General features: G+C 38.8%; 1 protein-coding gene and 1 long non-coding RNA gene across 2 annotated transcripts; both read left to right on the top strand.

The window, feature by feature from the left end:
* Window positions 1-3,444: 3,444 nt before the first annotated feature.
* LOC126719691 (uncharacterized) lies at window positions 3,445-4,640 on the top strand. Its single transcript, XM_050422221.1, has 2 exons — window positions 3,445-3,794; window positions 3,866-4,640. Exons 1-2 carry the CDS (start codon window positions 3,445-3,447, stop codon window positions 4,638-4,640), a joined length of 1,125 nt encoding a protein of 374 aa, XP_050278178.1.
* An 18,704-nt stretch (window positions 4,641-23,344) lies between these two features.
* LOC126716408 (uncharacterized) lies at window positions 23,345-25,295 on the top strand. Its single transcript, XR_007652115.1, has 3 exons — window positions 23,345-23,850; window positions 24,803-24,963; window positions 25,071-25,295. It is a non-coding gene; the product is annotated as an uncharacterized LOC126716408 (long non-coding RNA).
* The last annotated feature ends 472 nt before the right edge of the window (window positions 25,296-25,767 follow it).

The following is a 25,767-nucleotide window of genomic DNA, read 5'->3' as shown; positions in this document are numbered from 1 at the left end:
ATCACAAGGGGGGAAGACACTTCAAACCCCCACATTTAGAGACCGATAACCCGGTTGAAGCTCTGAACAAGTCCACTTAACAAACACCTGCCGAAGAAGATGAATTCCTCAAGCAACTACAGAAGACGTAAGCCAACATATCCTTATGGGGTTTACTCATGGCCTTATTCAAACACCGACAAAACCTAGTAAACTGGCTCAACCAAATCCAAGTCCCAACAACCACAACCTCCCAAGATCTGAATGCTATGATTGGGTCCATAAATAGGGAGCTTATTATTTCCTATTTCGACATGGATTTGACCAAGAAAGGGAAGCACCACAACGATCCGTTGCATATCACTGTGGATTCCATGGGGAAAAGGATACCAATGGTTTTAATCGATGATGGAAGTGCCTTGAATGTCTGTCCTTTAAAGACCGCAAGTGCCTTGGCTTGAGTATTGAAGACTTTGTGCCTACCGATCAACATGTGAGGCCATACGACAACAGTAGAAGAGAAGTCCTGGGAACCATAACATTAGAGCTTACCATCGGACTGATGGTCAAGAAGGTGGATTTTCAGGTCCTTAATATAGCCTCATGCTTCAATATGCTCCTTGGGCGACCATGGATCCATGACACAAAAGCCATACCTTCTTCCCTATATCAAAAGGTTCGGTTTCCACATGAAGGAGCTATTGTAACCATCTATGGGGATACTTTGACTATGCCTAAACCCGTTTACGGTATTGATTCTAAGAAAGAGTCATTGACTTTGGATGGCTTTGAGATTGAGAGGCCTAGTTTTGAGAAGAGAGAAGAAGAAGTTGAGAAGATCCCAATAGACTTTGCTCCTTATGGTAACAATAATGTGGTAGCAATGATGAGAAGAATGAACTACCTTCTTGGAATGAATTTGGGGAGAGCTATAAAGAAGCCAACTATTCAAGACTTGGCAATTCCTACTACCACACCACCTTTTAGGCTAGGCTATAAGCCCACTGACGATGATTTGTTGGAAATGGAAGTAAGAAGGATGGCTTGAGCCAAGGCCAAAGCAAAAGGACTTCCTTGTCCTCTAGAATCTAAAGCCCTACATTCCTACACTGAATGGGAAGTTTGTAAAAGCTGGAGAAAGTCAATGTTATTAGGGATTCCCAGAACCGAGATTCGATCCTATAACAAAGACAATAGTGCCCGATTTCGAGATACTACTAGATTGTCACAATAACTCTCCAGAATTGAAGAAGGAAGATACAACCTAGGTCCCTATTGATTGGGCTAATCACATGGATCCTAACGCCATGACTACGCTCCTTGGAGATCATATCTATAACATAGAAGAAGAAGAATATTGGGAGGCCTTCCAGCATATGTTGAAGAGCCCGTATGAACTAAAAGCTAATGATGAAGATGAGGAAGGGGGAGTAGCCCTTAGTGATGATGAAGATGGAAGTGAAGACAAGAGTAATAGTAGTAGTGACAACAGCAGCAATGATGGTGGACATGGTGATGATGACAGCAGCACCAATAGTGATGACAACAGCAACAGAAGTTATGATAGCCCATACAGCGAAGACGATTGGGGTGAACCCCCTAGTGATAGAGAAGATGAAGATGCAGACCTAATCTATGAGGAATATGACAGTGATATGGATTACTATAATTAAGAAATTGAAGATGATACTGAAACTAACAGGTGGAATGACATTGATAATGATCAATACGGGCTGATAAATGTGTTAGAGGATGCAAGAGAGGAAAATGCACAAGCCAACCAAATGTATCACGAAGAATATCCCTATGGGCATCTTTTAGATTGGAGTGATATCACCAATGTCAGCTCAAGGTCTGGCCCTAGGTATGACAAGCATGGAAGAGAGGTTCCGAAATTGGAGTCGTATTATGAGTCAGAACCAAGTACACCAACCTTACATACTGTAGAGCATGATGACATAGATGCCATGTTGGTCGCTCTAGACCAAAAACTGATGGTCCACAGTCTTAGGGTCATGACACTTGAAAATGTTGAACATAATGAGGAGAGAATGGAAGGAAGTGAGCCAGAGCATCTCCCTCAACCCATTGATTTGGGCAACAAAGGAAAGTAAGAGCTATTTGATGAATGGATGGATGGCATAGAGCACCTGGATGCTCTAGTGACAAACAAGCCCATAGATATGGAGGTTGAAGAAGAAGCTACAGATTATATGGATGTAGATCCTACGGTACTAATGCTGAGGGAAGAAGAAACTTACTGGGAGCCACCTGCAATGATGGAAGCCAAGACTGAGTTGAAGAACTGGGCATGGGAAGGAGCCATCCACCCTATGGAGGACTTTATGAGGAAAATCAAGACCGTAGAGCCAGTCTCTCCTGCCAAAAACATTGTTTCTATTCCTATTGAGTCTATTTCTGCTAGTTCCTGTTAAGTCTATTTGTGATAGTTTTCCAGTTAAGTCTGTTGAGTCTGTTAAAAACTTTGTCCCTTTTAATATGATTTCTAATTCTACTTATTTGTTGGCTTTGAATGTTTTTATTTCTAAAAATTGGTAAAGAAACTCTTAATAATAAGGAATTAAAACATGGATACCTAGAACCTATAAAAGAAGAAACCCAACTCATTAACCTAAGAACTGATGATGAACCCAAAATAATCCAAGTGGGCAACACCCTAACCGCCTCAGAGAAAGATGCATTAGTGGCACTGCTGACAGAGTTCAAAGAGATCTTTGCCTGGTCATATGAAGACATGCCTGGGATTGAAACAAATATAGTACAACATTGCATTCCAATAGATCCAACCATAAACCTAGCCAAGTAGAAGTTGAGAAGAATGAAGCTAGAATGGACTCTCAAGATCAAAGAAAAAGTAGAAAAATAGTACAATACAAAATTCCTAAGAGTGGTTAGCTAATGTGGTTCCGGTACCAAAGAAGGATGGGAAGGTCAGAATGTGTGTAGATTTCCGAGATCTGAATAAGGCCAGCCCAAAAGACGACTTTCCATTGCCTCACATTGACGTCCTGGTTAACAACACAGCAGGGCATGCGCTACTTTCATTTATGGATGGATTTTTAGGATACAATTAGATTAAGATGGCTCCAGAAGATATGGAGAAGACTTCCTTCATTACACCATAAGGGATATATTGCTACAAGGTCATGCCATTTGGCCTTAAGAATGCTAGTGCTACTTACCAACGAGCAACCACCACTTTGTTGCATGATTTGATCCACAAGGAAGTAGAAGTTTATGTTAATGACATGATAGTAAAGTCCAATGACTGTGAAGGGCACATACTAGCTTTGAGGAAGTTCTTTGAGAGAATTTGGTTCTATAAGCTGTGGTTGAATAAGAAGAAGTGTACTTTCGGAGTCACATCTAGAAAACTGTTAGGGTTTATCGTAAGCTAGAGGGGAATAGAAGTTGATCCTGACAAAATCAAGGCAATCATAGAAAATGAAGCCTCCAAAGACTAAAAAGGAGATCCGAGGATTTTTGGGGAGAATGCAGTACATCAGCAAGTTCATAGCTCAACTCATTATGACATGTGAACCAATCTTCCGACTGCTTAAGAAGGAGGTCCCAATCATGTGGAATGAACAATGCCAAGAAGCCTTTGAGAAGATCAAAAGTTATCTAATGAAACCACCAATACTTGTTCCATCAGCTCTTGAAAATCCATTGTTGTTATACCTTACCACTATAGATATAGTGATAGGGGCTTTACTTACACAATACTTAGAGGAGACTAGAAAGGAGAATGTCATATACTACATCAGTAAGAAGATGATGCCTTATGAAGAGAAGTATTCACCATTAGAAAAGACATGTGTAGCACTCATATGGGCAACCCGTAAACTTAGACATTTTATGCTAGCTTACAAGGTTCTGTTGATTGCAAGAATGGATCCTTTGAAGTATTTAATGGAAAAACTGTGCAAGATGGGAAGACTGTGAAATGGGTTTTGCTTTTGTCAGAATTCGATATTAGGTATGTGACTCAGAAATTTGTGAAAGGAAGAGCAATTGCCAATCACTTAGCCCATTGTTCACCAAAAGAAGCTGAAGAGATTCAAGGAGACTTTTTGGATGAAGACACCATGGAGATTGAAGTAGAATCATGGAAGATATATTTTGATGGAGTAACAAATCAAAATGAAAGTGGAATTGGAGTTCTCTTAATTTCTCCAAAATGGGCACACATCCTATTTTCTGCCAGACTCAACTTCCCTGCCATCAACAACGCCACAAAATATGAAACTTGCATCATGGGCCTACAAGCAACCTTAAGCCTAGGAGTGAAAGAGTTGGAGGTGTATGGAGACTCAACTCTAATAATCTCTCAGGTACAGAATAAATGGAAGATCAAAGAAGAGAGGCTTATGCCTTATCATCAATGTCTACAAAAGTGGTCATCAAAATTTAGCAAGATCCAATATCAGTATGTGCCGAGGATGCAGAATCAAATTGTAGATGCTTTAGTAACCATGACATCCATGATGGATGAGCCAAAAGAAGATGAAGCTAGACTTATAATGTTGGAACAAAAAGAAGAACTAGCCTACTGCATAATAGTAGAAGAAGATGAAGGAAAGGATGGGGAAGGTGAATGGTATTCAGACACCATACAATACCTCAAGGATGGAACATAGTCGGAGTCTGCAGACAAGAATGATTAGTTAACCATTCGGAGGTTGTCCACTAATTATATTATTTGTGGTGAAAGGCTTTACCAAAGATCATATGATGGAATTCATCTCCTTTGTGTAACTACCAAGGAAGCACAACAGATAATTGAAGAGGTTCATAAGTCAAGTTATAGGCCACATATGAATGCACATATGTTATCAAGGAAGATAATGAGACAGGGTTACCACTGGACCACTATGGAAGCCAACTGTGCGGCTCATGTTCGAAGATGTCATCAATGCCAAGTCCATGGAGATCTGAAGCACATGCCACCCATGCCACTACATACCATGACATCGCCTTGGCCATTCTCTATATGGGGAATAGACATTATTAGGAAGATCCACCCTAAAGCATCCAATGGCCATGAATTTATACTTGTAGCCATTGATTACTTTACTAAATGGGTAGAAGCTACCTCATACAAAGTTTTGAATTCAAAGAAAGTTGTTCAGTTCATTCAGACCAATATCATTTGCAGATATGGGGTACTGCATGAAATTATCTCTGACAATGGGCAGCATTTCAAAGGGGAAACAGAAAACTTTCTACGACAATTAAACATTTAGCACCACAAGCCTTCACCTTACCGCCCTCAAACTAATGGAGCAATTGAGGCTGCTAATAAGAACATAGGGCAAATCTTGAAGAAGAGCACAAAGAACTACAAAGACTGGCACCTACAGTTGCCCTATGCACTCTGGGGGTATAGAACATCAATTCGATCTTCCACAGGAGCCATTCCTTATTCATTAGTGTATGGGATGAAAGTAGTCCTTCCCATCAAGATGGGTGTCCGATCACTAAGGACAGTATTGGAAAGTGAAATCTCTAAAGCAAATTGGTTGCAAAGCAGATATGATCAGTTATGCATGCTAGATGAGAAAAGACTTAAGGCCTTGTATCATATTCAAGGTTACTAGAGGAAGCTTAGGAAAGCTTTTGACAAGAAAGTGAGAACCAGAGATTTGAAGTTAGGGGATTTAGTGTTGAAGAAAATCCGAGCCTTGGTTCAAGATGCAAATAGGAAGTTCAAGCAAAATTGGGCAAGCCCATACATTATCAAACATACATATTCTGGAAGAGCAGTAAGATTGATTGACTTAGATGCAAACCTTTCACTGAGCCAACCAACATGGATCAATTGAAGAAATAATACATCTGAGGTGGTTATGAATTATGTTATTTCCCTTCCTGGGTTTGACTAAAAAAAAAGCTCGCTAGGCTGAAAACCCGAAAGGGCAATCTAGGCAAAAGTTAGAGCAACCAAAAAAAAAAAAAAACAAAAAAAAAGTGGTAGGTTGAAAACTCGAAAGGGCGGTCTACGCAAAGGGAGAGTAAAAAAAAAAAAAAAAAAGGAAAAAAAAATGAGAGAGTGAGAAAGCCTTTTGCCCATTAACCAAAATTACCAAAAATTCAACCATTCCATTAAACCATGTCATTACACAAAATCCAAAAGCCCAAACCCTAAATCAAACCATAAAAATTCCAAACCCAAAAGCCTACACCTTAAATAGAATCCCTAACCTGCAAATTCTAAATAATTCCTAAACATAAGAGTTTTACATCAACTTCTAAAATAAACATGTTCAAAGCCAAAAAATAAGAAGATCACTTTGTCTTCAGTCTTTTCTTTTTCTGTTGATCATCAATTCCCTCTGTGATAGGTATTGTCCCTTCTTTTGAATTCATAATTGCCTTCATCAAGCCTTTCCTGGTTGTCTCTGAGAAACTGTTCTCTCATAGCAATCCTTTTAGCTTCCTTGTCAACAATCTTGTCTATCAACCAGTTAGAGTATTTTGTAGTCATCTTATGGAAGTGCACCTTGACAAAAGATTGGTCCACTCAGTCAACCATCTCTAAACCCAATAGCATGTTCTGTACAGAAGTAACATTTGTGTCCACAGAAGAGAAAGGTCTTCTTCTTTTGCCACCAGGTATTCCTTGCATATTTGAATTGCCTCAAGAGTCTATCTCCCTTATCGAAAGTTGCTCTCCACAATCCAACAAGGAAAATATGATCTGATCCTAGAGACCTCAGTAAAGGGGGTGGGCACTTCCACCAATAACAGTCCCATTGAATTGAGGTACTAGATTTCTTGTCTAAGAATTTCACCCAGTCACTCTCAGTTTGGCATTTAGTCTTGATTATAGCCCTGCTAAGAAAATTGCTAGGCCCATAATTACTGGTTGTAGGCTTGGCAATTATGTCCTGTCGCTCCATTAGCCATATCTGCAAAGTCAAAGGACTTCCTAAAAGGTTTTGAGTTTCTCCACCATGAAATACAGCATCCAATCCTTGAAGAGTTTCTGCCAAGATCAAAGAAATAGGATTATCACCATCCTTAATCTGACTCACAACATTTATAGCTCGAGCATCCACAAAGCTGTGTCTTCCAGAGCAAAGCAAAAATTTTCCCACAAAGCATAAAGCCAAACCGAAGTTTTTCTGCATGTTGCCGGTCACTCCATAGGTGTGTTTGTCAATCAGCCGAGAGATAATGGCATGAAGATTCACCATATGACCTTCAATCATACTATCAGTAATGGAAGTAGGAAGACCGAGAGCATTAAACAAAGATTCCTTATGCCTGGGGTCACATGAAATCGCTACAGATTTTTTACTAGGATCGTAGCCTAAGATAGCAGAGAATTCTTCAATTGTTGGACAGAGTTCAACAGTGTTGAATCGGAACACATGATCTTCAGGATCCCAAAATTTCACAACAGTGCAAAGGAAGTCCCACTTGATTTTGACATTCCTCAGAGCCTTGATTCTCTCTAATTTAAAGGCTGTAAAATTGGTTTTGGTACTGAAATCAAAACTACGAACCCATCTATTGATGTCATGAATTGTTGAATGAGAAAAATTATGATTGCTAGCCATGGATGACTTTTACTTGTGATTATTGTATTTTGCTAACCTTTATGCAGAGATTTGTCACAGGAGAATCCATTTAAATAAGTTGCACCAATTCCTAATCAAGTTTGAAATAGGTTTTAGAGAGTTTGTAGCTGACTAGGAGAGAGTCTCATGATCACAAACAAAGTAAATGTTTTTCAAAAAATTCGAAAACGCGAAGCGCGCATTGGGAGACCATAAGGAGTCGGCCCACCATGGCTTAAGTGTCATGGTGTGGCTCAGTGCAATTTGGCACTCTAGAAGTGCCGAACGGCACTCTAAAAGTGCCAAATAGCACTCCAAAAGTGCCAAATGGCACTCTTCAATTGCCAAGTGGCACGTAGCCCCTCGATCCTACACTCATGCAATTTCATGCAGTTTCATGTTCTCGTGTAATTTTTTAAGATCGTTTGACACTCAAAAAGATTTTTTTCAATTAAACTAAGACATTCTGACAAGTCTAACACACTTGTTTTCAAAAAATCATTACATGCATCATTGTTCTAAAAAAGTGATCAACTCAAGTTTTCTTAAGACTCATGGATTTATGTTCCAAACTAGGGGCATTCGCCCACGCCTCATAAATTTTCAAAAAAAAAAAAAACCCACCATCATTTTATTTTTTTTTTTTAAAGGGAGGAAGAAGAGAAAAAAAAAAAAATCATTGAGATTTCCAAGAATCATGCATCCTTTTGTATACTAGGGGCATTCACCCATGGCTCTTTTTTTCAAAAAAAAAATCACATCAAGATTTTCAAAAGTCATGCATTCATTTTAAACTAGGGGCATTTAGCTCCAACTCATGCAAGTAAGTGTAGATTCCAATAGAGCCAAGCAAGATAATTTTAAATTAGTACTACAAGATCTTATCAGGTGAATTCTAAACTTGTCTTAGTTAAAGTTTCTACATGATCCAAGGTGATACCAAGGACAAAGAGCTAAACATGGAAAATAATACAAGATTGTCTAAGGAACACTTCCTTTTTGTTTTGCAGGACATACAAGTCATGCATCATTAGGACTCTGAGTTTGCCAGTGGGAGGATCTCCTTGATCCACCTTTAGAGAAGCCACCTTTAGTATTTCCTTCTTGACTTGAGAAAAAGTGGGGATCGTACTGACGATTTTCAAGTTCGAGGCTCCTGATCCTTTCCTCTAAGGCTCTCCTGGTAGAGTCAGCAGTTTCCATTTGATGTGCCTAAAAGATCAGCAAAATCAAGTGTTAAAGACACTATCAAGCAAAGCTTAAGACAAAGATACTCAGAAAACAACATGGCATACCCAGTTGGAATCATTGATCACATATTGGGAGGACTGAGTACGAGCCAATGACTACAAGCCTCCAATCATCCGCATGCTTTCTTCCACAAGATCCACATCAACCTGGAGCACAACTCTACCGAGTTAGAAGCCATTCAAGAAAATAAGGAACTAAACATTCAAGAACATACTGAATCGAGCCAAGGAATATTTGGTACATGCTCTGACCTAGTCAAAGGCATGGAACTATACGTTCCATCAGGACTCATCACATCATACTGCCATGCCGAAAAATGAGGATAAGTCTCTATGAAAGAACTAGAAGAACCACCAGCATGGTGAGGAGAGGGAATCTCTTCCTCTTCCTCTTCCTTTCTTTCAGAAGATGGAGGCTGAAAATCCAACATGCAAATATTGTTACCAACCATATGGAGAAGGAATTGGTAGAACTTTGATCTTAGCAGGGAAGGAAAATACCATTCTGCAAACTAGGAAACCTTACAAATGATCCCAAATAAATTCAGAATAATCTCCTTCTACTCATGCAACAATGTAACCATCATGGGCCCGAGCAATCTCTTCATCAGCTAAAAAGTCAGCTAACCAAACAATGCAACAAGGATGAGACAGAATTGTGGCAGGAGGATACACATGTTCAACTTGGGGCAACACCCAATCACCAAGATACCAATACTTTCCATGCCCACATTCAAACAATACTTGGTGGTTATTCATTTCTAAAGCCCGCTCACACTTAGCATACCCCTCACATCTAGCCCAAGGATTTAATTTTATCTAGAAAGTCACAAAGAAACTCAGAAAGAGAAGAGACTAGATCATAACCAAATGCCAAGGATTTAAAAAGGAGAAAGAAAGAACTCACATCATCAATGGTCAGATTGTCAACCACCAAGCGCCAAATCTCCAAAGAACGCCATTTTCAAATATAATCAATTAATAATTTTTAAAAGACCTACAAAACTGCTAAACGATATGAGTCATGGGACCTACTAAGATAGTTGGGAAGCCAGAGTAACCTACCCTGGATGTGTGCCGGTGATTTTAATGAAATAACAAGAACTGAGGAGAAACTTGGTGGCCGTCTTAGACCAAACTGTCAGATGCAAAGTTTTCGAGACATCATAGACAAAGTGGGCTTTAAAGACCTTCGATATGTAGGTGACAGATTTACTTGGGAAAAGCATTATCCGAATGGTTCAGTCATTTGGGAGCGCTTGGATAGAGCTTTGGGTACAGGAGCTTGGATCAATATGTTCCCTGCTTTCAAAGTGGTTCATTTGGAGTGTGGGATGTTGGATCACAAGCCAATACAGATTCTCCCCTTAGGAATCACTCCCCGGCAGAATAGACCATGGCGTTTTGAACAGGCTTAGCTCTCTGAAGATGGCTGCCACGATACCATCAAGGCAGCATGGGGAGAGGAACTCACATGTCCAACTTTAAGCTTGGTTGGGGAAAAAATAAAAAAAAAATGCCAAAAGGGGTTGAAGTGGTGGAGTAGTAAACATTTCTATAATATCTCCAGGACTCTTAAGGAAAAAAAAACAATTACTTAAGAGTGTTGAGGAAGCTGCACAGAAGGGGATCTCTTTTGACTCTGTATCAACCATCAAGAAGGAAATAATGGCACTGCTTGCTCAGGAGGAAAAGTTGTGGCAACAAAGATCTCATGCCCATTGGTTGTCTTCGAGAGATAAAAATACAACTTTCTTTCATAGCAAAGCCTCCCAACGCTATAGAAGAAACAAGATTGAGAGTATCAGAGACAACAATGGAAACTTATGTGTGGACAATGAAGAAATATCGACCTTATTAGTGTCTTATTATCAGCAACTTTTTACAAGTTCAAATTCGAATGGCATTGAGACTGTTTTGGAGGTTGTTCCTCATGTAGTTACTGAAGAGATGAATATAGACCTGACAAGAGAATTCACAAAGGCAGAAGTGGTTCATGCCTTAAAACAAATGGCCCCCCTTAAGGCCCCCGGACCCGATGGTGTGCCTCCTATCTTTTATTAACACTATTGGCATCTTATTGGTGATGATGTAGCTAGGGCTGTGCTTTTTTGTCTCCAAAATGGTCATTTCCCTCCTGATTTAAACCACACTTACCTGACCCTCATCCCTAAGGTCAAAAAACCTGAACAAGTCACTAACTTCTGTCCCATAGCACTATGTAATGTCTTATACAAGTTAGTCTCAAAAGTCCTAGCAAATCGACTTAAAAAAATTCTCCCCTTGATTATATCTGAAACACAAAGTGCCTTTCAATCTGACAAAGCCATCTCCGATAATATTCTTGTAGCCTTTGAGACCCTACATCATATGAAAACCAGTAACTCAGGAAAAAATGGCTTTATGACCATGAAGTTAGACATGAGCAAAGCCTATGATAGGGTGGAGTGGAGATTTCTTTTACAGTTGATGGGAAAGATGGGTTTTAGTCCTAAATGGATCCACCTTATTTCTGAATGCATTAGTACAGTTTCCTACTCTGTTTTGGTTAATGGTGAACCCATAAATTTTTTCAAACCTACTAGGGGGATTATACAAGGGGACCCACTATCCCCTTATCTCTTCCTCTTATGTTCTAAAGGTTTAACACAGCTCATAAACAATGCTATCCATGCTAAAAAGATTAGAGGTTACTCTCTTTGTCGTAATGGGCCTAAGATATCTCAACCGTTTTTTGCAGACGACAGTTTGTTGTTTTGCAGAGCTCAATTGGGAGATGTGAAAACCATTCAAGAGATCCTGGATAAGTACGAGAAAGCATCAGGGCAGCAAATAAACAAGCAAAAGACTACCCTCTTCTTCAGCAAGTCCGTCTCCCTTGATGCAAAAAATCAAATAAAAGCCTTCTTGGGGCTGCCTGAAATAAGAGCCTATGAGAAGTATCTAGGCCTACCAGCGATGATCGGGAAGAGTAAACGGGAGAGCCTAAACTATATTAAAGAAAGGGTGTGGGGGAAATTACAAGGGTGGAAGGAAAAGATCTTATCCCAAGCCGAAAATGAGATTTTACTTAAAGCTGTGGTTCAAGCCATTCCCACTTTTGCAATGGCATGTTTCAAACTCCCAATAGGTCTGTGTAAGGACATTGAAACAATGATCCGGAAGTTTTGGTGGGGGCAAAGGGGGGATAGAAGAAAAGTCCATTGGAAAAATTGGGACACTTTATGCCAACCAAAAAAAGAAGGAGGTTTGGGTTTCAAAGACCTGTGCAAGTTCAATGATGCAATGCTTGCAAAACAAGTTTGGCGACTAATTCATAACAAGGAGTCCTTATTCTACAAGGTGTTCAAATCAAAATATTTCCCAAACTCTACCATTTTAAAAGCAAAGTCTGCTAATGGATCATATGCATGGAAAAGTATTTTGAAGGCTAGAAGGGTGATTACTATGGGAGCAAAATGGCGTGTGGGTGATGGTAGGTGCATACGGATATATGGTGATAATTGGATTCCGGGTGAAGGTTCGGGGAAAGTGATATCTCCTAGAACATCTCTAGCAGCTAACACCTTAGTTGCTGAGTTGATACACCCAGTCTCCGGGTGGTGGGACTCCTGGATCATTGATTCAAACTTTCTCCCTTTTGAAGTCCAAAGGATCAAAGCTATTCCCATCAGTTCTGTTGCGTTGGAAGACATCTTAATATGGCCAAAGAGCAGTGACGGAATGTACTCTGTAAAATCAGGGTATAAGGCTCTGTGCGAGGAAAGCTTGGGAGATAGTGCCTCGGGCTCAGGTTTTGGTAGTGGAAGAAGCTTCTGGTCAGGAATTTGGAAGCTGCAAGTACCCGGGAAAGTTAAGCACTTTTTGTGGAGGGCTTGTTCAGACTCACTCCCCACTAAGCAAAACCTATGGAGAAGGAAGATTACAGCCTGCCCAAAGTGTGAAGCTTGCAACTCCTTTCCAGAAAATACTATACATGCTCTGTGGGAATGTGACGAAATCAGGGCTATGTGGGTGCGGGATTTTGACTAGATTGACAGGAGAAAAGTTGTTAGGGGAAGCTTTGCGGACTTGTGGGAATTGCTCGGTAATAGACCTAAAACTAGGGAGTTGTTTGCAGTAACAACATGGTTCCTATGGACTCGCCAAAACAAGAAAAGGGCGAACCAGACCATGTTGCCTCTACAACAGGTTACGGCGGAAGCCCATCACTATCTATCTGAGTATAAGAAGCACAACTACTCAATGGTGATGCAACAAAAGCCTCGGAGCATGAGATGGACACCACCAGAAGCAAGTCACTTCAAAACAAACTTTGATGGAACTTTCCTCGCAGAATATGGAGCGGCAGGCATCGGAGTGGTGATACGGAACAACACAGGTCAAGTAAAAGCTGCGCTCTCTGAAAAGATCCATGCTCCTGCCTCAGTTACAGTGTTGGAGATGCTTGCTGCTAGGAGAGCAACTGCCTTCACAAGAGTGATGGGGATAGAAAGCTGCATCCTGGAGGGGGACTCTCAGATAGTAATAAAAGCACTGCAAGATGGAGACAAGACTTTCTCAGAGTTTGGTCACATACTACAGGACACACTGTCCCATTTAAATTCTTTTAAGAATTGGTTGCTCTCTCATACCCTTAGACAAGGCAATGCGGTAGCAGATGCTTTAGCTAGGAGAGCAAAATTTTCTTATCCATTTACCATTTGGTTGGAGTCTGTTCCACCAGATTTAATAGTTTTTGTAAACGCTGATTCACTTGCAGTTTAATAAAGTTATCCTTTGACGGAATTCTCAAAAAAAAAAAAAAAAAAAAAAGAATTATCCAATAAAAATAGGTGCACTCTTGTCTATAGCCAAAACCAATAAGATTATAATATGTAATTAATCTATATACATTAAGAGGATTCAGAAATTTAGTTATTGCATTTTTTACTATCAAAACTACCCCTAATTTAATTAACTTATCATTATTCTTGAAACATAAGAAATGGAGTTAAAGCAGTAAATTGACAAAAATTAAAAACAAAAAATCTACCATGTTTATAAAACTACCCCATGTTCTAGAAAACTTCCCACTACCCCAGGTATATAGAGGATTCAGAAAGTTAGTTATTGCATTTTTTTACTATCAAAACTACCCTTAATTTAATTAACTTATCATTATTCTTGAAACATAAGAAATGGGGTTAAAACAATAAATTGACAAAAATTAAAAACAAAAAACCTAGCATGTTTATAAAACTACCCCATGTTCTATAAAACTTCCCACTACCCTAGGTAGACAACCAAAACTACCCCATCTTCCTATAAAAAAAAAAAAACTACCCCATGTTCTAAAAAAAACAAATACCACAAATTCCTATTTTTTTTTTTTAAATCCTACAAAAAAAAATTCATTAAATGCGTAAAGCACGTGTGATGAGACTAGTTATAATTAAATTCATAGAGAATCAATTATAATTAATCACACATGCTTAAGAATGCGTATCATCTATTAAAATCTTGACGTGACTTGATCTTGCATTTCAATTGTCCAATCTAAACACATGAGATGTCATTTTGATAGTTAGATTTTATAGATTCATTTTTAATTAAGGTTTTGAAAATTTAACAGTCAAGGTGACAATTTTTCTCTTTTATCATAAAATAACGTCTTTGCCCTCTGATATTGTGTTATTGATGGTTACAAATTGGGCGTAGGGATGGCAATGAGGCAGGGCCGAAGGATGGGGTCTTCGTCCCCACCTCGCATGGTTTTGTCATGCCTCATCCTCCCCCCCCCCCAGCATGACGGGAAAATCTTTCTCACCCCATCCCCGCCCCTTGGGACCCCATGAAGCCCCACCCCACCCCGTAAAACTCTACTTTTAGTTAATTTTCCCTACAACTAGTACAATTTTTTTAATGAAACCTACTTCATTAATAAAAATATACTTGAAATTACAACTAAATTTATCCCATCAAATTAAATCAATTTTTAGAAAAAATTGAATAATATATCCAAGTGTTTAACAAGAAAATCATAAATAATAAATAATAAATAGATAAAAATCTCATAGTAGAGCACATAACAAAATAAAGGCAGAGAACCACATTGAGTAGAATAAAATAAGTTAATATTGATATATTTGTTTAAATAGTAGGGTTTTAGAGTATGAAAATTTTACAATTATAACCCCTTAGCAACACGGGACGGGATGGGGATGGGGAGGGGTGAGGCGGGGTGGGTCTTAAAAGTCTAAACCCATCCTTGCCCTGCCCCGCCACGTGGTGTGGGGCTAAAATCCCATCCTTGCCCCACCACCTTTGCGGGGCGGGGAAAACCAGGGCAAGGCGAAGCGGGGAAGGGCGGGTTAAGCAAGGCGGGGCAAAATTGTCATCCCTAATTGGGAGTGTCTATAGATTTGCATGTAAGTGATGTAACCACCATATCATTTCATTAGTGGTGGGAATGACTTCCGCGAAACCCCTTTTCCCACCTATTGGAATTGGATTCCCAAAAACAGGGTTTAAACTTTAAACCCATTTTATTTTAAGTGAAACTAAGCACATGCTAACCATGGGTTGTAAATGGGTTACACTTCAATGTGGTTCAATGAAAATAGGCCTAAATTGAAAGTCCATGTGTTTATTGAAGGAGAACAAAGCTCAATAATTCGTCAAGAGTTTTGCAGCTCAACTAATTGGCACTTCTTGATATTTCCAATAGAAACATACAGGATTCAAATCCTTCCTCCCTCACTTGTGAGTCTATGACTATCGAATTGTTATTAAAGAAAAGAAAGAAAAGAAAATTTTAAATTCTTGTAAAGTTAAAACTTTGAACAATTTATAGTCGATGTGCATGAGAAAATCAATGAACTCCTCATAATTAGAGGTAATGGTTAAATGCCTAAAATCTCACACACAAACAATTAAGGAAATCTAAATCGGTGCCATGATGAATGCATTTATGCCCCTCATCATGGTAGGTGAGAATTATACAATTGGGATTTTTTTTTTCTTTTTTTTGGAGAATGAAACCTGTTCTTATAATTCATTAAAGGAGGCTAAATTAGCCTGAATAACAAAGCAAATGTTTGGTGGTACATTTTCCATCTAGACAATTAAATTGGGAGACTTAATCACCCATCTAGCCAAAGCATGAGCGACACTATTTCCTTGTCTATGTACATATGTAATGTTAGGACATATGTGATTCACTTGTTAGGAACATATGTCACTATTTTATGTAATTGGCTTATCCTTTGACAAAACGCACTTTACTTGTATTTAGGTAGATCTAGGATGTGTTTAATACTTCAAGAAACTGTGTTCCAAAATCAAGTGTTGAAGACATGCAAGTCTGTCCAAGATTCAAGCTGAAGAAGTGCTATTCATTAAAACTCGACAGTTAGCTATCCATCGAGCTTAAGAAGCTGTTCCAGCCCCGTGGCTTGACAGCACCTCATCAGACAGTTATTTGTCGAGCTTTATGAAAAACAGAATTCCAGTTCTGTTTTGACTTTAATCCGAGATTATGCGTTTGAGCCTTCCTTTCTTTTAACCCTAGACATATAAAATGATTATTTTTAAGGGCCGTCAAAGTGTACACAAGTTGTACAAGTGTTGAGCAAAGTTTGTTCAAGAAATTTGTAACCGGAGACAAAGTTTTGCCCTAGATCATTCTTGTGAAGAAGTTGCTATGTATATGCACCGTAGGGTTTTGTGACCAAGTATCTTCTTGATCTTCATCGTTGGGATGAACTAAAAAACTTTACAGCCAATAACCTTCTCTAGTTGGTGATTGAAGTCGCATATTGGGATCCGCGCATTAGTTAGTCATGTACTTGGGAGCCGTGCATCGAAAAGGGAAATTGTCACTACAGAACAAGTCCAATTGAGTATTGGGGTAAGGGTTCAACTGTAGGTTGGTATAAGGTACTGAGATTCCTTTACTTGTAACCGCTTGTTGTGATAATAGTGGAATTTCGGGAGTAGTGACCTGAAAATCACCCGATGGGGTTTTTGCCGTTAGGTTTTCCCCATTCGTAAACAAATCACCGTGTCATTTTTTTTCCGCTGCATATTTAGTTATTTGGTGATTTGTTTGTGCTGCCATGCGTTTGCATGTTAATTAACTTAATTAATTCGCTTGGCTAAATTAATTGGTTAATTTATCACAAGGAGTCAATTCGTTTTTGGCCTATCAAGTGGTATCAGAGCAGGCACACTCTGATTAGGGTTTAATCTTTGCTGTATTGATCCATTGACTCCTGTTTGTCACGGATAGGGGACAGTCGTTAATCATACCTCCTTTATTTGATGGCACTAACTATACATACTGGAAAGTACACATGAGAGCTTTCTTGTAGTCTTTAGATGAGAAAGTGTGGTAAGCTATTGAGATAGGCTGGACCAAGCCGATGGAAGCGCTGGCCGACTAGGATGATGCCAAGATCAAGGCAACAAACTTCAACAGCAAAGAGTTGAATTCCTTATTCAGTGCGGTCACCAATGAGGAGTTCAAGAAGATATCCTCCACTAAAACTGCTAAGGAAGCATGGACCATCCTCCAGACAACCTATGAGGGAACAAAGGCGGTTAAGGATTCAAAGCTTCAGAGGCTCACTACAAGCTTTGAAGAGATTAAGATGGAGGAGGATAAGTCATTCAATAAGTTCTATGCCAAGCTCAAGGACATAGTGAACTCAGCTTTCAATCTTGGGGAAACCATTCTTGAACCCAAGATTGTGAGAAAAGTGCTCAGATCTCTACCTGAGAGATTCCATGCCAAGATTACGGAAATTGAGGAATCAAAGGACGTTGACAAGATTCCTTTGACAAAGTTGATTGGAAATCTGCAGACCTACGAGCTAGGGTTAACTAGGATTAACAAAACGAGTAAAGGCAAGAGCATGGCACTGAAAGCCAAGAGCAATGAGATAGATGAGCCTTTAGATGATGAAGATTCTAAGATGAAGTCCTACATCACCAGGCAGTTCAAGAAGTTTATGAAGAATGCAAATGGAAAGGGCTTCGACAAGGACCGTAGGCAATCCAGTTCTTCTCAATTCAAGATCCAAGACAAAGGGAAGAAGGATGCAAGGGATGGCGGTCAGTACACTATTCCCGCAGGACCTAAGTGCTTTGGGTGTCAAGGTTTCGGTCACATGAAGCAAGAGTGTCCTACATATCTCAAGAGCACTGGGAAGAGCAAGGCACTTATTGCTACCTTGAGCGACACCGAGGCTGAGGATGATTCCGACAATGAGGATGACGGAATCTTGAATGCCTTCACTGCCACTATTAATCCTACTGATGGGATTGTTGAAGATGTGGTTGAAGAAGAGGAACTGGTGGAATCCAAGTTTGAGAAAATGGATGATCAAGATGATATCCATACAGCCTATGAGAAATTATACAAGCTTTCTGAGAAATATGAGAAACTTTACAGGTTAACCACCAAGAAGCTCAGTGATGTGGAACTTGATCGTGAAGAGCTTTTCACAAAGTTTGATGAGGCTAATCAGACTATTGGAGCACTGAGGTACGAGAACAATTTCTTGGCTAATAAGACCAAGAAGCTTGAAGCAGAGCTGTTTCAAGTCAGAGCTCAATTGGAGAAGACTTCAAGTGTAAAGCTTGATGAGATGCTAGGTAAAGAGCCCGAATTCAAAAAATCTAGAACTGAAGTAACTACATCTTCTCTTACCAAATCCCAAAAATTTTGATAAAAAAGAGGAGACATCCCATCCAGACCTGGAGCTTTGAGTGGAGCCATCTATTTCAAAGCATTTTCAACCTCCCACGCTTGAAACTCACTACTCAAAATCTCATTCATGTCTTCTGTAACTATTTGTGGAATTTAGTCTAAATCTGCCACAAGCTTATCCGAATTTGAAGATGTGAAAAGCTGCTAGTAGTACTCCAAGAAAATATCTGAAACCTGGTCTTGATGAGTGCACCATTCATTTGCTTGATTTCTAAAACCTACAATGAAGTTTCTGCATTTTCTCTAAGTGGCTCTACAATGGAAGAAGTGGGTATTTTAGTCCCCATCCTTGATATATAGTGCACGTGATCTTTGTTGCCACATTCTCTCCTCTTTATCCATGAGAGAGTTTATCTCTTTTTTTAACCGGAAAATCTTGTTTGATCCACCATTCTGCAAGATTGCACTCTCTATCGAGCAAGTTCCTTTCTTTTCTTTTCCAACTCCTTTCGAATGTTCCCAAAACAATCTTGGCTCCATCTAGTCAATGCCTTCCCACAATTCTCCAATTTCCGAAGCACCCTTCTATTCTTAGCATCATCATAACTTGCTTGCCACACCCCTTCAATAGTTTCCCCACAACCCTTGTCCCCTAACCACATTTCTTCGAACCTGAATAATTTTTAATTTTGCAAGAAGTCCAATTCTGATCGCTCTATCCATAGCATTTTATGGTCAGATATCATGTTGTCCATGTGATACACCCATGTACCAGGAAATGCTAAGAACCACTCATAAAAAGCTACTGCTCTATCTAATCTCTCCCAAATCGAAACTCCATTGTTGTAGTGTTTACTCCAAGTAAATGGAAAGCCTTTGAATCCCAAGTCCATAAATCCACATTCTTCTAAGGCCTCTCTAAAAATCTACATCTGACCATGAGGCATTAATCTCCCTCCTTGCTTCTTGGTTTGTTTAATTATCTCATTAAAATTGCCTGCACATAACCAAGGTAAGGAGTTCTGTTTATGTAAACGATGAAGAAGGTCCCATGATTCATGTTGTTTATAAGTTTCAGGTTCACCATAGAAGCCAGTAAATCGCCATGCTACTTTTGTATTTTTATTGGTCGTGACATCAATGTGGTACAATGAAGAGGATTCCACATCAACCTCAATTTCTTTCTTCCAGTACAATACTAACCCTCCACCTTTATTATTCCTTTGAACAAATTTTTTTTTTATCAAACTGAATCCAATCCTTTACATAGTCTATCCTTGCTTCATCCGCCTATGTTTCGGCTAAAAACATGATAGTGAGAGCTTTTGCCTACACCAAATTCACAAGCTCTTGAACTGCCAATTGGTTCCTAAGCCCCTTGCAATTCCAAACAATGCAACTTATTGCGCCTAGCGGGGCTGGAAACTAGCCTCTGCCAATATCGGGATGTTTTCTTTATCATTGTGTGAAACCAAAATTCTCTTGCTTGGTAACTCACTCTGATTAGTAATCAAATCAATGGGACATTCTGAGCCAACTGTGTCTTCTGTGATGGAAAGGAGTCCTTCAACTACACGCTGGTGTCATTTCCACTTGGCATGGATAGGAATTTCAAAACCTACAGGAATCTAAGGAAAGTTTGAGACATCATGGAGAGAAGTTATAACCTCCTTGTGAGTCGAGGGTACCAGACTTGGACTTCTTGGCAAACTCTGATTCGTGTCAAGCTCTATCCTTAAATTTTGTAAGTCAAAAAGTGGAGAAGTTTCCTTTTAGGACTTAAATTTCTTAACCTGTACTAATTTCGGGGGATCCTCATAAATCCTAAGATCCTTATCAATCTCCTTTATTTTCTGAGCAAAATAATCCCCTTTATTCTCGTGAGCCTGAAAAGGAGAAGTTGAATTTCCTTTTGGAACCGTAGACTAGTGGGATTCTAAATTTTGAATATTCGCAAAATCTGCTTGCACATCTAGTAGATTCCTTAGCAAGTTGGTTCACTATTTCTAGTAGTGTTACCGGAATCGAACTGGATTTTCCTTCCCTTCGTTGCCGTGTGGAAATATTCTCCTCTCTGTCTTCATAGAATCCCAAAACCCAAACTACATTCTTCTTGGATGGACCTGACTGATTTGCTCGTATCCACGAATCATACTGCTGTGAACTTGGTTGAAGAATGCCCTTGCTTTGGATCCAAATGTCACAATCCTTGTCACCATGATCAAAACATCCACACCAATAGCATATATTAGGTAATCACTCATACTTGAAGTTAACCCAATTTTTTTTCTCCGTCCTCAAGCTTTATTATCCTTCCTCGACAAATAGGTTGAAAAACATCCAGGGTGACTTGAACATGGATAAAGCTTCCCTTCCCCCCTTACTCTTCGAAGCTTTAGTTGAGCAATCGACTAGACCAATAGCTTCACAAATATCTTCTGCCACTAATTTATTCCAGTATCCAATTGGTATATTATGGACCTGCACTGTGGACACAAGGGGTTTTAGGAGTCGCCACCTAGTTATATGGTCTAAGAACCATGAATATAGCGTCCTTTCGAGGAAGGACCTTTGATCTTACTACCAGAGGATGGGTTTGGAGTTTAGGTACGCTCTTGGGAAGGTGTTAGGCACCCAAGATCGCCCAACCCTAAGGTTAGCCTCCCATCATTGTGTCTTATGTCTTAACCTTATTAAAGGCATATTCAACACTTGGATCTATACTCACACACACATTAGCATACATCTAAGCATATAATATGGCATTTTTATTCCAAAACAGCATACTTATCCATCTACCCAAACAAAAGAGAACCAAACATATCAAAGAAATCCTAGCATTCATCTATCATGTGAAAACCTATCATACATCTAATACATCTTATAAACCAAACGTCAACAAACTAGAAACCCTAATCATGAATCTAAGCATGTTTCATCACATCCTAAGGCCAAAGCACAAATGCATGGACATTGCTAATGCATGACTTGCCTTTTACTTACCTCTCAGCACCACAGCACCTATGGCAACATGAATGGGCATGTGAATGCATGTCTATGGCATCAAGGCAAGAAACAAACATAAAAACCCTAATCTAAGCATGTTAAAGACAAACAAGCATGTTAAATGGTGAACAAGAACTCATGGGGCTTAAAACATATAAAGAAGAGGCTACACAGAACAAACATGTGAATACAAAAACAAAACAAACCAAAATTAGGGTTTCTAGGCAACAGCATCACGCATGCTAGAACAAGTCTGCGCACACAAAATCAAGCCTGCGTGCGTAGGCTAGATCATGCATACGCAGATCCTTACCCAGAAACCTAAAAACACGGAAACAAAGCAGAACTTTAAAACAACAAACTAGCAACCTCACGTACACAAAATATGAAAAGAACTAAAGGGTTAATCTAAGAAAACATGTACAAACATAAAAAATAGGATTAAAACACAAAAGAAAAACAGAAAAGGAAGAAAAAAAAAGAAAAAAGAAAGGTTAGACTTAATACCTTAAACAAAAATTTTCCAAGCTTGATTTTGATCGTTCCCCTCAGTCAAATCTATTCACAAACCAATAAGAGAGTGATTAATAACGTTGAACTAAAAGGATTGGGGCTAGAGAAGGTCCCAATCAAATAAAATTGACTTGAGGGTGTTTTGTGAAAAACTCTCTTTTGATTCACTATTTTCTAGTGAATCTTAGGTCTTTCCCATGGGATTTTTGTGTGTCTTGAAAATGTTCCATGTAAGGCTTTTTATAGTGGAAAAAATAGGGTTTGGAATAGCTCCCAGACAATGTGGGATTTATTTCAAACCTCAACCATTATTGCAAAAAACTTGTTTTTCTTATACTTTTGAAACCATAGCTGCATACGCAAGAATGTGCCTACGTACGCATGCATTGGCTCGCATACGCAAGCTGCAACTCACATACGTAGGCCAAGGGCCACTTTGGTCATTTTATTTCCAAAAATAAATTTTTGCTCATTTAAAAGGTTATATTTTCCATTTTAACACTCCTCAAGTCAATTTATTATCTGATTGGGCTCTAAATTGGCCTTGGGCCTTAGAGTTCGAGTATCATTGGAAAACGGGTGCCCGAGTCGTAAGAGGTACAAAATGCAGTGTCTTCATGCACCCAAAAGGATGCCTTGTCGAAATTCAGTTCTTCAAGGGGAGTTTGCCCGTCATATCTTTGTAAAACAACCAAAGATTTATCAAAACTTCATGACTCACTAGATAAAATACAATCTACATCCTCCTTATTATCAAAGATAAAGAGGACCTTGTGTCTTTTTTTTTTTGGATCAGTTCGATCAGCGTCTTTTTTTTTTTTTTTTTTTTAAATTCTAATAAAATAAATATAAATTTCCGAAGAATTAAATACTTAATGACGTTTTTCAAACACAACTGTTTGCCCAATATGATTAGTTTTTGTGCTGCATAGACGCACAATTCTTTAGTTTCTTATTTTCATAATTGGGTTTTGTGAATTCGTGTCTTAGGTAATAGTTCTAACTTCCTCTGGCCTGAAAACTCTCCTCACTTGGATGAAATCATTTTACTACCCACTTCTGATTATGCATTTTCAGGTAGTAGATACACTGGCATTTCTGTTATGAGGCTACTGCTGACATGGCCTGTTGCAATTGGTGCATAATAAAAGTGGTGTCCGTGGTGGACTTAGGTGAGAGTGATGTAAGCACTTCGTGCATGGGGAGGTATCATCCCGCCTACAAGGGTGGATGGTGATGTTGCTTCAATCAAGCAGGATATGTTAGTAGTTGCAAAAAATGTTTTTGTACCCAAAAAAAAACAAAAGAAAAGAAAATGTGTGCAGCGTGTCTGTGAGTGTAACAAATGTAAGTTCAATTTGAGGTAAATGCATTTGATTATCTCAACAATGTAGCTGACAACATGAGGAATACAATAAAGCTTATAAATATCCTGTCTAGGCACGAGAAGTCTATTTATTTGATTCTGTTCTATCATCTAATGCGGATATAAAGTCGGTTGAAGATTGCACAGGTGATCACATGGAAGGCATCATTGTTGCCAACTTGCCATTGTACTTTTAATAGGCCTATGATCATGTTGATTGTAATCTTTTTGTCCTGTATGATGGAGAAGAAGGTTTTTGGTGTGAAATATATCTTGTGCTGTAGAAATGCATTGTTCTGTGGGTTATTGAGGTCTTTACGATGAGATTGCTAGAAGTTCTTTTTGGAAATCTATCTCCAATCCCTTCTCACTTTGGTTGTGGTTACTCTCATAGTGTTCAACATTAAACACCAATCCTTTTTTAGTTTTACTACCATAGGCGAAGATAATACTGAGGTTTGTGCATGAAGTCTATTGATATTAACTATTTGAGAGTGAAAGATGATAGATTGATCCAATTTTAGTTCTGCTTGTGTTTGTGTTCTTTGGTTCGTATTAATGTTCCTTAGGATGGGCTAGAGCACCTTTTAATATTAATTCCTTGGCTAATTGGCCTTTTATTTAGTGTGCTTCAAATATGTGGAGCTTTGTTATGGTAGTTATTCTTTTGGCTTTTGGAGTGAGTAAACCTTTTGGCTTCTTAGAATGGAGATTCATTTTTTTCAGGGGAGTGGTACTGTTATCAACCTTCTAGTTAACAGCATATTACTAATTCAATATGTTTAAGACTTTTGTCAAAGTTCTGAGACGTTTAATTATGCTAAAAAGGAAGAATTTGGGTACATAATGGAGGGAGGAAAACTAGTGAACTGGGATAAGTGATGTCCTTAGGAGTTTAGAAGGTTTGCTGTTGATGGTATAGGCATGAAGGATATTTCTTATGTGCTTGCTTTGTAGGTTTCCTGGATATCCCATTTCTTTATGGCTTTTGTATATTTAGAGGACAAATTGCTTTCATTTAAATGGTAGGATATAATGCAGTTATTATGACACTGTTATAGATGAGCTTTGATCCTTTGCAAAACCAAATTAATATCCTGCAGTTGAGGACATTTGAAAACATTCCAGCTAAGTGATTGCACAAGAAAGACTACTGTCAATTAAATGTAATAGACGTTGATTTCTATTTAATACATTGCAAGTTCTTTCAGATATATACTGAAACTATTGTTGAAGCCAACATATAGAATCCTTCCTTGGTCTTTTTATGAAATTTCAGTGGACAGACTAAATGCTAAATTTATATGCTCTGTTTGCTTTAAAATTTCTTTTGCCTCAATGGATATATGCATTCATAAAGTTCATAGGTACCGTTCAATTTATAGGAAGATTTATTTACTCGATGCAGATTATGGATGCAATTGAGAATATGGGGTTGATGCACATTGATCGATTCTCAACACAGCACCTGCACAAAAGGCAGTGCAAGAAGCTTATTGCCAAGGACATGTTGTGCTTATTGCTGCCATATTGTCTGCAATAATGAGGCAAGGACCTTAATTCCATTTGGTAAGAATATCATGTGTAGATGTAGTTCGGAAAACTCTCCTGCACTTTCGGTCTTCATCATTGATTGTCATAATTATTTGGCCCTGTATTTGATGTTATGTTTACAGATATCTTTTTAACAGAAAAAGGAAAAGTTAGGCGAAAGTTATGACCCCATGATTTTCCAACATGAGCACCTGGATCAAATGTGTACCACATCTGCCCCATCAATAATGTTGAATTATCGAATTCAGTTTGTCCTATCTGCAATGCAAAAGGCAATTAAATTTTTTTTTTTTTTTTTTTGGAAGTGGTCTGGCTCTTTCAGTAGTTGAGAATTTTGCTGGATCTGAAACCTAGCATTGTCATGATGAGACTTCTTGGTTGGAAGATGAAGTGTTTCTTCATTGTTTTTCCAATACTAGAAATTAAGGACCCATTCCACTTAAAGTTTGTCCTCGTAAATGAACTTGACCACTTGGTTAATTCTCTACCGTCAAAATTTTCACATTCCTTGGTTGTTTAGCTTTTTATCCATTTGATGTTGCATGTCATGAATCATGATAATGATTTGTGAAGTGCTTTGTTTTTTTCTTCTCCAATTGGGTGTTATTTCTTTTTCTTTTACTGAAACAACAATGATTGAACCAACCATTTGCCTGGCTTGCAGATTGTGACTAGCTTGGCGGACCCATTTGGTTGAAAATTTTTCAAAAGGCTTTGTTGATGGATTCTTTTATCATCTAGTTGAGGGGTTCACAAGTGGAAGTGCTTCCTACGCCAGCCACTGCGCTTATCGTCAACTACGACACGTGTAAAAAAAAA

This window comes from Quercus robur, chromosome 3 (assembly GCF_932294415.1).
Source record: "Quercus robur chromosome 3, dhQueRobu3.1, whole genome shotgun sequence".
Classification (NCBI taxonomy): domain Eukaryota; kingdom Viridiplantae; phylum Streptophyta; class Magnoliopsida; order Fagales; family Fagaceae; genus Quercus; species Quercus robur.
Note: the sequence above shows the minus strand (reverse complement) of the source record. Positions and strands in the feature narration are given on the sequence as shown.

Excerpts from the sequence above, each read along its gene's own strand:
- LOC126719691 (XM_050422221.1), top strand. The coding sequence starts at position 3,445 with ATGAAGCCTCCAAAGACTAAAAAGGAGATCCGAGGATTTTTGGGGAGA. Across the intron at positions 3,795-3,865 it reads ATGATGCCTTATGAAGAGAA|CTTACAAGGTTCTGTTGATT; the intron begins GTATTCACCATT and ends ATTTTATGCTAG.